At 48.7% G+C, this 12,768-nt stretch overlaps 1 protein-coding gene across 1 annotated transcript in view; it reads left to right on the top strand.

Annotated features, from left to right (window-relative positions):
* Positions 1-12,768, top strand: part of LOC126995289 (kin of IRRE-like protein 2) — a 251,711-nt gene that overhangs the window by 229,100 nt on the left and 9,843 nt on the right. Inside the window, exon 9 of the mRNA XM_050854778.1 lies at positions 1,016-1,175. Within this exon, the coding sequence (XP_050710735.1) occupies positions 1,016-1,175 (160 nt within the window). The remainder of the gene's footprint in view (positions 1-1,015; positions 1,176-12,768) is intronic.

Below are 12,768 nucleotides of genomic sequence, written 5' to 3'. Positions count from 1 at the left end.
GACACTTCACCGTGACCCAGAACGTGTACTCTCCTCCACAATCACAGCCGACTGGCGCTCGGGCCGCGAGGCTGCTGTATGACCGACCATCGTGACGTCACTGTGTATCTGCATCCAAGTGCTCAGGCCTTCTATTAGAAGGCCGTGGCCAGGCTTAACCACGACCTTCCCGTAGATAATGTCATTTATAACACCGACGGTACCTGAGCTTACCGTTCCGTCTGCCGCTCTTAATTTCTTGCTCGTAAATCACTCGATGTTACTTGGGTCTACCTTTCCTGCCCTCAAGTTATTTTGCATATACGTGTTTCCTTTCATTATCGTCTAGTTTTCTATACCACATTTTAACAATCTGAATAATGTTATCGTTTGGGTTCGTTTACTTTTCTTTTTTGTCAACAGGAATTAACCTTTTTGTCTTGACTCGTCAATCATTGTCATTGAAAACCTGTCTCCAATGTTATCTCACATATTCACTATTCACTCTTGTTGAAGGTATCAAAGCCTCAAATACTATTCTTTGGGTCAACTTAAATTATCATGTGTCGAAATGTTATGCTACCTGTCAGACTAAAGTATGAAACCGGAATGTTTGGTTTACTCGATGAGTAATAACCGCTCGCTTGTACTGAGAAAAGGTCCGGCGAGAGGTTAGCCTTGAATTCATCTGAAGTAGATGGCAAACTTAACCCTGGCGCGGTAGACTTTCAGGTAGCACACGCGTATGGTCGGTCCCAGTCCATTAATGGATTGTATACTATTGTGGCGTAGTGATTTATGACCCATTTGTATTTTTCTTCACTCTTCCTCAGTGGCTAAGCACTGAGGGAGCACTATGCAGCTAAAAGAGTTCAAACTGTACATTAGATTATAGAATTTAAAAACCATTGCCAAATTGATTATATGTCCTGTTATAGGTAATAAACGGCGTCACTTTTACAACCTTTTTCTTTATTTGATTCTGTCTCAATATAACTCCATCTTCTCTTGACCTCCTTTCCTTCCGCTTCCCCAGAGCCAGGCCATCCTGCACCACCCCACGGAAGGCATCCTGCTCAGCGGTAACAGCCTGGCTCTGCGCGGCATCACCAGGCACCAGGCGGGGCCATACACCTGCTCCGCCTCCAACGCCGAGGGGAACGCCCACAGTCCCCCGCTTACCCTCCACGTCAACTGTGAGTGTTGAGGAGGCACATCGCCTTATCACCACATCCCCATCATCACCACAACATCACCCCCCCCCAACCACAACCCTATCTCAACAACCGCCGCATCCCAACCACCACCACATCCCCACCACCCTCACATCACCATCACCACCACATGCCAACCACTACCACAACCCCACCACCCCCACATACCTACCAACACCACATCCCTGCCACCACCACATCCCCACATTCGCTGCATCACCCCCACCACATCCCCACCACCACCACATCCCTACTCCCACCACCACATCCCCACCACCACCACTCCCCATCACCACCACATCCCATCGCCACCACATCCCAACCACCACCACCACATCCCCACCACCATATCCTTACCATCACCACATCCCCCCACCGCCACATCCCCCCCACCACATCCCCCCACCGCCATATCCTCCCCCACCACATCCCCCTACCACATCCCCCGACCACCATATCCCCACCACCCACACATCCCCACCACCACCACATATCCCCCGCCACCACATCCCCACCACCACCACATCCCCACCACCACAACATGTCCCCCACCACCACATTCCCACCACGACCACATATCCCCCACCACCACCACATCCCCACCACCACCACCATCACAGCCCCACCACCACCACATCCCCACCACCACCACATCCCCACCACCACAACATCCCCACCACCACCACATCCCCACCACCACCACATCGCCACCACCACCACATCCCCACCACCACCAAAACACCCCCACCACCACCACACCCCCACCCCCACCACCCCACCACCACCCCAAGCTCACCCCCACCACCACCACATCCCCACCACCACCATATCCCCACCACCACCACATCCCCACCACCACGAAATCCCCACCACCACCACATCCCCACCACCACCACCACATCCCCACCGCCACCACATCCCCCCCATCACTACCACCCCACCACCATCATATCCCCACCACTTCCACACCCCACCACATCCCCACCACCACCACATCTCCACCACCACCACCACCACATCCCCACCACCATATCCTTACCGTCACCACATCCCCACCACCACATCACCACCACCACCACCACATCCACACCACCACCACAACCCCACCACCACCACCACATCCACACCGCGACCGCATCCCCACCACCACACCATCCCCACCACCACCACACCCCCACCACCACCACATCCCCACCACCACCAAAACCCCACCACCACCCCATCCCCACCACCACCACTACATCCCCACCACCACCACATCCCCAATCCCCACCACCACCACATCCCCACCACTACCACCATCACATCCTCACCACCACCACATCCCCACCACCACCACACCTCCACCACCACCTCATCCCCACCACCACCACATCCCTACCACCACCACATCCCCACCACCACAACACCCCCACCACCACCACATCCCCACCACCACCACATCCCCACCACCCCCACCTCCCCTCCACCACCACCTCATCCTCACAACCACCACCACATCCCCACCACCACCACATCCCCACCACCACCACCATCACATCCCCACCACCACCACAACCCCACCACCACCCCACCACCACCACCACCTCATCCCCACCACCCCCCCAGCCCGACCACCACCACATCCCCACCACCACAACATCCCCACCACCACCACATCCCCACCACCACCACATCCCCACCACCACCACATCCCCACCACCACCACGTCCCCACCACCACCACACCCCCACCACCACCACATCCCGACCACCACCACTATATCCCCACCACCACCACATCCCCACCACCACCACCACCACTACATCCCCACCACCACCACATCCCCAATCCCCACCACCACCACATCCCCACCACCACCACCATCACATCCCCACCACCACCACATCCCCACCACCACCACATCCCCACCACCACCACATCCCCACCACCACCACACCCCCACCACCCCCACCACCACCCCCCACCACCACCACATCCCCACCACCACCACATCCCCAATCCCCACCACCACCACATCCCCACCACCACTATATCACCCCCACCACCACAACCTCCCCACCACCACCACACCCCCACCACCACCACATCCACACCGCGACCGCATCCCCACCACCACCACATCCCCACCACCACCACACATCCCTACCACCACCACATCCCCACCACCACCACCACAACACCACCACCACCACGTCCCACCACCACCACATCCCACCACCACCCACATCCCCACCACCACCACCATCACAGCCCCACCACCACCACAACCCCACCACCACCACATCCACACAACCACCACACCCCCCCCACCACCACAACCCCAACACAACCACATCCCCACCACCACATCCCCCCACACCCACATCCCCACCACCACCACATCCCCACCACCACCACATCCCCACCACCACCACATCCCCACCACCACCACATCCCCACCACCACCACAACCCCACCACCACAACATCCCCCCCACCACCACAACCACACCACAACCCCCCACCACCACCACATCGCCACCACCACCACATCCCCACCACCACCACATCCCCACCACCACCACATCCCCACCACCACCACATCCCCACCACTACCACCACATCACCACCACCACGACATCCCCACTGCCACCACATCCCCACCACCATCACATCCACATCGCCACCACATCCCCACCAATACCACATCCCCACCACCACCACATCCCTACCACCACCACATCCCCACCACCACTACATCCCCACCACCGCCACATCCCCACCACTACCACCACATCCCTACCACCACCGCATCCCCACCACCAGTACATCCCCACCACCACCACATCCCCTTCATCACCACATCACCCCCACCACATCCCCACCACCACCACATCCCCACCACCACCACATCCCCACCACCACCACATCACCACCACCACCACATCCCAACCACCACCACATCCCCACCACCTCTACTTCCCCACCATCGCCACATCCCCACCACGTCACCACCACCACCACATCCCCCCAATACCACCACATCCCCCCCACCACCACATCCCCCCCCCACCACCACATCACCACTACCAAATTCCTCCACCACCACCACATCCCCCCCACCACCCCAACATCACACCTACCAACTTCCCCCTCCACAACCACATCACCACCACATCCCCACCATCACCACATCCCCACCACCACCACATCCCCACCACCAACACATCCCCCCACTACCACCACATCCCCACAACATCTTCACCACCACCATCACATCCCCCACCATCACCACCACATCACCACGTCACCACCCCCATCACCACATCCCCACCATCACCACCACATTGCCACCATCACCAACACCTCTCTTCGCATTTCATTTCCCTCCAACACCACCACATGGTCCCGCTGTCGACCTCTCTTCCTCATTTTGTCTCCCTCCCAGCTCCACATCCACTGCCTTCGTCCGCACTACCTCCACTATCTCCACAGCCTAGAACCTCCCGCTGCCGTCCTTCTCCCCTCCCCCCCCCACACACACACACCGCCGTGAGCAAGGGGTGTAAAATGAATTATCTGCAGCTCTCTGTGGGATGCGCCGCCGAGGTAAATTGAACGACATGGAGGTCTCATCGCCACAGTTGGTCTTGGTATTTCTGGCTCTGATTCCATGTAGTCGGCCATTTTTTCCTCCTCATGTTCCTGCCCATTCTCCTCATTCTCCTTTCCCACCCGCTCCACCTCCTCATGTTGTATCTCTACCTACCCCTTCGCCTCCTTTTCCTACTCTTCCATTTCCTGTTCCTTCTCCCTCTCCTCCTTCCCCTAATCGTCTTCCTTTCGTATTTTTCTTTTCCTTCTCTTCTTCCCCATTTTTTTTATCCTCGTCGTACTTTCTCCTGCTGCTTTGCTTCCCTTTGTTTCTCCTTTCTTTAAGTTGTCGTAACCACCGCTGTTACCAGCTTCTTTTTCCCACTTGTTCTTTTCTCTCCTAAGCCTTCTTTTTCCTCTCATTAATTTCTGATTGTATTATTTTACGTTTTTTTTTCTCTATCTCTAATCCACTCTCTTTTTTCTCTTTTTCGTTCTGCTTTTTACATTTTTTGTCATCATCATCGTCGCGCCATTTTTAAATATTTTTCGACATACTTTTCCTCGTCGTCGTCGCACTCCTCCTCCTTCTCCTCCAGTAGCAGTGACTCCACTATCGATGGTGGAGAAGCCCTCCACCGAGACTGTGCCCCCTCTAAACAACCCTCCTGCTTCACGGGAGGACGCGTTACCTGCCTCATAGGTTAACTCCCAGCCTGCCTCACAGGCTGACCCCCAGTCTGCCTCACAGGCTAACCCCCAGCCTGCCTCACAGGCAAACTCCCAGCCTGCCTCACAGGCAAACTCCCAGCCTGCCTCACAGGCTCACAGGATGACGGGTTCCAACCTGAAAGGAATGGAGCAAAACCGAAGCAGGCAATGAAACATTTACTAACCCACGCTACCTTCAATAGGTTCCAGGTGCTGACAGACACCATGGAGGATGAGTTTGAGACTATCCACAACTCTCTCCATCCAGTATCCGAGAAAACAGTTATTATAACCACTGTGGACACGGTCTTCATTGAAATTAAAAATAAGACGTCGTAAAATAGTAGTTGGGCTAATCTATAGACTGCAAGGGCAGACTCTTGATATCGACCACGCATTAAGTGAATTAATATAAGAAAGAAGTAGCAGTTGCGAGGCAGTAATTGTGGGGGACTTTAACTTGCCAGTGAAAAGATGGGGCGAACCGTTGAATTCTTATACAGGGCTCGACCTGTACACACATTTATTAGAAAGTGATTTACATTAACATGTTCAAGAACCGACTCGGGAAAATAATATACTTGACCTTATCTTATTAACGACAGATGATCTAGTTAACGAAGTAAATGTTGGTCCAGTTTTTAGTTTTTTGCGATCACCGAATAATCACATTCAGCATCAAGATGAATGAAAGTAAAGTAATGCCTAGTAAAGAAAAGAATCCAGATTATCAGAGAGCGAGTTTCGTAAGACTCCGATCAATTTTAAGTAATTCTGACTGGACTGTAATTTCGACGGAAACATATATTGATAAATCGTGGGAGCCCTTCACTACAATATTGAACAATGCCATAAGCATATGCGTACCCTATCGTAACAGACGTTCAACTATAAAGAAGAAATCCAAATGGTGGAATAACGAAATTAAAAATAGCCTTTCTCTTAAAAAAAACGCGACTGCAGTAGATACATATCAACCCAGAGTGAGACTGACAAACTAGAGTTGGACAAAATTCGCCGCGAAACCAAGAAATTAATAAAACGATGCAAAAAAAAAAATCTTGAATATATAGCGGAAACAAGTAAATATAATCCTAAAGATTTTTTAGCTATGTAAATAATAAAAAAAAAATCACTCATTTGTAGTATCGGACGAACCGCTTGCAAATCAAAATGGTATCCACACGAACGATGAAAATGAAATGGCTACAATCCTAAATAACTTTTTCGCATCCGTATTTACCGACGAAGATTGTTTATCACCTCAACCGCCGGAGGTCAGAAGGACCGAAAAGATTTTAAATGGCGTGCTCATCGTAGAAAGTGACATTTTAAGCAGAACTGAAAAGATTAAAGTAAGCAAAGCTTCTGGCCCAGACAAAATTACCGCTAGAATTTTAAAAGAAATAAAACATCAAATTTGTAAACCACTCTCTATCTCAGTGTTGTCCAAACTGGGGTCCGCGTACCCCTCGGGGTACACAGCATAGATCAAAGGGGTACGTGAAAAGACGATGAACACACACACACACACACACACACACAGCAGAAACTTCCCATGTTCTATGAAGGAAAAGAGAGAGGGAGGGACGGTTGGTTACCTAGGAAGGACGCGTTTTGTACGTGTACGTAAATGTAATGTAATGTAATGCAAATATGATATATATAATTGACTTTAGTCAGCCATAGGGGGTTCGTAACAGTGGGAGAATGTAATAAAGGGTACAATAGTCGAAAAAGTTTGGACAGCACTGCTCTATCTTATTCAATAAATCTTTAACTGCTGGAAAAGTTCCGTCAGATTGGAAACTAGCAAATGTCACACCAATATTCAAAAAGGGGTACAAGTCTCATCCAGGAAATTATCGACCAATTAGCCTGACATCAATTGTTTGTAAGTTAATGGAGACGATCATTCGCGACAATATGGTGAAATTCTTCGAAGAAAATAATATAGTTAATGATTCGCAACATGGTTTCCGTAGTAAACGTTCGTGTTTAACTAACTTACTTGATTTTGTTCATTATATTTTTTGAGGTATTCGATAGAAGCAGATCAGTAGATATCATATATCTGGATTTTCAAAAGGCATTTGATAAGGTTCCCCACAAACGGTTGCTCAGAAAACTATTAGCGCACGGTATCTCTGGTAACATTTACAATTGGCTTGTGGACTGGCTCTCTGAGCGGAAACAGAGTAGTTCTAAACGGTGTTTCATCTAACTGGCTCGATGTCAGAAGCGGCGTACCTCAAGGGTCAGTGCTTGGTCCCATGCTCTTCTTAATATATGTTAATGATATCGATGATGGGCTCACTTGTAAAATATCAAATTTTGCGGATGACTCAAAAATCGCTAGTAAGATAACTACGACACTCGACGAAGAAGCATTATAATCATATCTAAATTGACTTGCACGTTAGGTCAATCAATGGCAAATGAAATTTAATGTTAACAAATGTAAAGTGTTACACATCGGAAACAATAACAATCGCGTTCAGTATGTAATGAATGGCCAACAACTTTTTGAAGTAAGTAAAGAAAAGGATCTTGGAATCACTATATCAAGCGATTTAAAGCCCATTCAGCATTGTCCAGAGGTATTTAAAACCGCATACAAATTGGTTGGCTTTATCGGACGGGTCTTTCATAATAAATCGGAAGAAAAGTAATATTAAAACTGTATAATTCGGTGGCTCGACCCCATCTAGAGTACTTTGTACAATTTTGGTCTACCCATTACAGAAAAGACGTAGAAAACTTAGAACGGGTTCAACGGAGAATAACAAAAATGATTCCTAGATTGAGAATTGTATCTTGTGAACAAAGGCTTAATGAAGTAAATATATTCAGCCTATCAAAACGAAAAACGCAAGGCGATCTAACAGAAATGTTTGAAATGTTTAAAGGATTCAGTTATATTAATGCAGAAGATTACTTTACAATTGATAGATCAAATACAAGAAGAAATAACAATTTCAAGATAAGTGGTAAAAGATTTTCGTCGCACGAAGCCAAACACTTCTTCAATCGAGTCGTTAATGTTTTGAATTCTCTACTCTGTGATATCGTTGATAGTACAACAGTTACGGCCTTCAAGAATAGATTAGACAAGTATTTTGAATCCAACCAGCAACTAAGATATTACTCATTGTCGTAATAACGTTAAGTTCTTTCGAATATTTGTGTCCTTGTCCGTTTTTATCGCCAGGTTAGTGGTAGCAGTAATGGTAGTTCTTTCCTCTTTCCTACATAATTTCCATGTAGTTTTTCCATGCTGCATGGTTCTTTTTCCTTTCCTGCCAGCTTTGGCTGGAGGGATGGGGGGGTGGGGAGGAGCCTTCGCCATTGCTGTTATTCATCTTTCACCCTTGATTAGATAGTTAGTGTAGCTTGTCACAAACAGCCTCGTAAGGACCATCAGGTCTGCTGTTGTTCGTTCTTTCTTTGTGTTCCTACATATGCTCCTCCTCCTCCTCCTCCTCCTCATGACATGATACAAGTCTTTAAGTACCTGAACAAGCTCAGCAACGTTGATCACTCCATACTCTTCACGCTACAAACTAACATGAGAACAAGAAACAACGGAAAAACAATTCAAGCAAAGCGATGCCATACCGACATTGGCAGGAGTTATTTCTCGAATAGGGTTGTTCGCCACTGGAACAGCCTCCCTGCAGAAGTGGTTAGCGCAGAGAGCATCAACTCATTCAAGAAACGCATTGATCGCCACTTTGCTGCAACGGGAGTGAACTGAACGTATCCAAAAGTAGGTACACAAGTGCTTTAATCCTTCCCTGCAAGCCACTCCTATGGCAAACGGATTGATTAAATCACTGAACGCAGGCAGCCTAGTAATGAGCCAACAGGCTTTCTGCCGCTTGCTAGTCCATGTTTCCATGTTTCCATGTTTCCTCCGAATCCAGCACTGAGGTAATGGGGGAAGGAAAACAGTTGAGTATACACTTCAACTCTGTAATTTGTCTCTGCAACAGGTGAGGTGTTGATAGTAGAGGCAGTGTTTAGAGAGGTTGCAGTAGTTGTGATGGTGGTGATGGTGATGGCAGCGATGGCGGCGGTGATGGTGGTGATGGTGGACCACGGGGATGATGGTTGTGGGTGTCAATCCATTTTATTTGTGTTCTTTGTAAATATCAGACCCGTCACATCAGGTAATAAGGCCTAATTCCCCCCCCCCCCTTTCCTTTTTCTCTCCCCCTTTCACGTTTATCTACCTTCCCCATTCCTCCCTCCTCTCCCACTACATTTTCCTCCCTTTCCCACCCGTCTCACCCTTCCTTCAGGTTTTTCTGGCTCACTCACCCATCTCTCCCTGGTCTCTCCCTCCCTCCCCTCATTTTTTTCCTCCCTTCCTCTCCCTCCTGTTTGAGTCTCCGTCATTGTGGAGACTCCTATCTGATGACTTTCCGTTTACGCTTTCTTTCCACCGTTTTTTGTAGTCAGAGTAGCCTAAAATCTCTCTCTCTCTCTCTCTCACACACACACACACACACACACACACACTGTCCATGGGTTACGGAAAGGAATGGTTAAGTCGGCTCCGTCTCTGATAAATCTCGGGTAATCTCCAGCCGGATTTACGACCTCATGTAATATCCGCACCCTCGGCGTCTTCTGCTGGACCCCATCACCCTGCAACTACCCAGCTCCGTCTCACTTCCCTCCTCCCCTCACTCCCACCATTCTCCGCCCCGCCCGTTCCCACCAATAAATCCCTTCCCCATCTCTCCTATCCGCACTCCCCATCCTACTCGTTTCACCTCACCTCCTTCGCTTCCCCTTCCCCATCCTCTTCTCTCTCCATATCCCTTCCCACCCCTCCCGATCCAGCTCGCTTACATACTACCCCCTTCACCCCTCACATATCGCCTCCTTACCCATCCCTACTCCACTACATCTTGTTCAATCTCGTCCATCCTCACCCAGGTCATCCAAGTTCTTGACGTCATCCACCACCACTCTATTGCCCATTGTACAGCCCCAACCACCAAGCTAACCCCCCATCAATCCCCCCGGAGAGAACAGAGAGACAGTCCTGCTGCGTTGTTACGAGGACTGGGGCAGGTGGGCCAGATGAGGAGGAGGAGGAGGAGGAGGAGGAGGACGAGGAAAAGAAAGAATAGGAGGAGGTTTAGTGTGCAAGTAGATATAGAGGTAAAGTTAAAGGAGAACGAAAGGAAGGTTACCAAATGAAGAGGAAGAGAAATACAAGTTGCCTCTACAGAAGTGGAATTACTTTAAAGGTTAATGAAGGTGATAAGGATATGTGCCTGAGGATTGTGTATTTGTATGTGTGTGTGTGTGTGTGTGTGTGTGTGTGTGTGTGTGTGTGTGTGTGTGTTTACGTCGTGGCCTATTGCGCCGGTAGGCTTCTTCCCGGTGGATCCTGATGGTCGGCCCAAGGCTTCTTCCCGGTGGGGCCTGGTGGTCGGCCCAGCCCGTTCTGGCGCAGGCGAGATTTTACAGTGGTGCCACCTGCATTGGCTCATGCTACCTTCCCGGAGCTCATCTTTAATCCTAGATTCTAGAGTCCGGGTTGATAGGTGATCTTCTGGTCAGCATGTGGGTAGTTTTAAGCCACTCGGCGGCGGCTGAAAAATCCCAGCTTGGTGGCACCGGGCGGGGATTGAACTCGCGTCGTCCTGAACGCGGCGCCGTCACGCTATCCATTCAGCCACCGCCTCATGGCCGGACTGAATGACCTTGACGCGTGTCTTGCATGTCAATTTCTCATCCTGATAATCAATATAAATAAAAATATGTTATGTGCTACAATTATTAAATATAGCGGAGCGCTTTTCTTCTTTTCTAAATTTACAAAAAATGACTGTCATTATCGATCCCATAGGTAGTTGCTATGACTATCTTTTCTTTCCAGATTTGTAACGAAATAATTTCATGTAGTAAGAAATGTGAAATACTTCACAGCGTTCTTCTTCATATATACATGAAAAATCATAGGTAAACCAGTACATTGGTGTATCTTGACTGTTTTCTACGTGAATGTGTACGTGATAGACTGGAAAAAATAGCAAAACGTTTGCGTTTCTAAAAATAAAGGAAAACACAAGGATGCTGCTGAGTGACCGGTAATTGGTGTAAATTGGCACTTTTTTTACCAGGATATGCTAAGGAGATTTATGTTATACGATGCAGTTGCAAAATATTGCTGGATATTTATTATACGACGAAGGAAGTAATAATGTTGCAGCGGAAAACATGTAAATAGAGACATTTTTTCTTGCCTTGCTGCATGAGAGTGAATCCGTATTACCCGATCCCCACAAAGCATTTCAAGTATTTTTTTTTTATTATTCACCTATAGAATATATTATATAGTATAGCATATACTCAAAGGACATAATATTGATGTATCATATCGGTGTTTCTTACTCAGGTGTGTAAAAGATAGGCATCATGTGATTCCAGCAGGAATTATTGTAGTGACCCTTTCATCTACAAAATATAAACAAACACAAATGAGACTGCAGCTGGAGAACAGGTAAATAGATGCAACGTACCTGTACCTTTTTTACGCGTATAGGTAAAGAATAGTATATTTATTTATATGAATGGAATTGTTTTAAATCTACAAAATATAAAGAAAACCCCGTTCGTAGAGGGAGGACCGGCTACTTTGTGTCTTAGCTGTGCCACGGCGGGCGTCCAGTAAGTAATGGGGCAATGTCTGCAAAGCGTCCAGCTCGCGCGAATTTGATGCGCAGTATAAGTTCATCACCGTTCACGAGGAAACATACGCTGCTGCGCTGAAATGTTATATGAGTTTAGCCGACGAGGTGTTGAAAACCGGCGAGAGGAGAGGCGGGGAAAAAACGACGTCAGGGCTGAATCAAATACCGGAAAATAGTAAACGTAAATTTTCTGCGTTATTTTTCCGTGCAATTTATCTGTGTGAAGGGTAATGCTGCGGAGCAAGATGTGGATCGACGAGCCAATACGAAAAGAAGGGAAATGAATGAAAGGGCAGCGTAGGGCGTGGAGGGAGGCTAATAGGGATGAGGAAGGGAGAGGAAAGCGAAGGGTATTGAAGGGTGCGGAGGATATGAAGAAAGGGGAAGAGAGAAGGAGTAGAGAAATCAGCTTTGAGGAGACGGATTCATAGTTTAGTGAAAACAAGGGCAGTGAAGGAGGGTAAGGGGAGAGGAGAGGAATGGGTTGGGGACGGGATGGTATTGTATATCATGAGCACATTCTAGTGAAGTAAGGTCGACTGAAGGGCGCGGACAGAGAAAAACGGTTGGCACAGA

Source organism: Eriocheir sinensis, chromosome 7 (genome assembly GCF_024679095.1).
Source record: "Eriocheir sinensis breed Jianghai 21 chromosome 7, ASM2467909v1, whole genome shotgun sequence".
NCBI classification, from domain to species: domain Eukaryota; kingdom Metazoa; phylum Arthropoda; class Malacostraca; order Decapoda; family Varunidae; genus Eriocheir; species Eriocheir sinensis.
The sequence above is the reverse complement of the archived record's forward strand: the minus strand, read 5'-3'. Positions and strand labels throughout refer to the sequence as shown.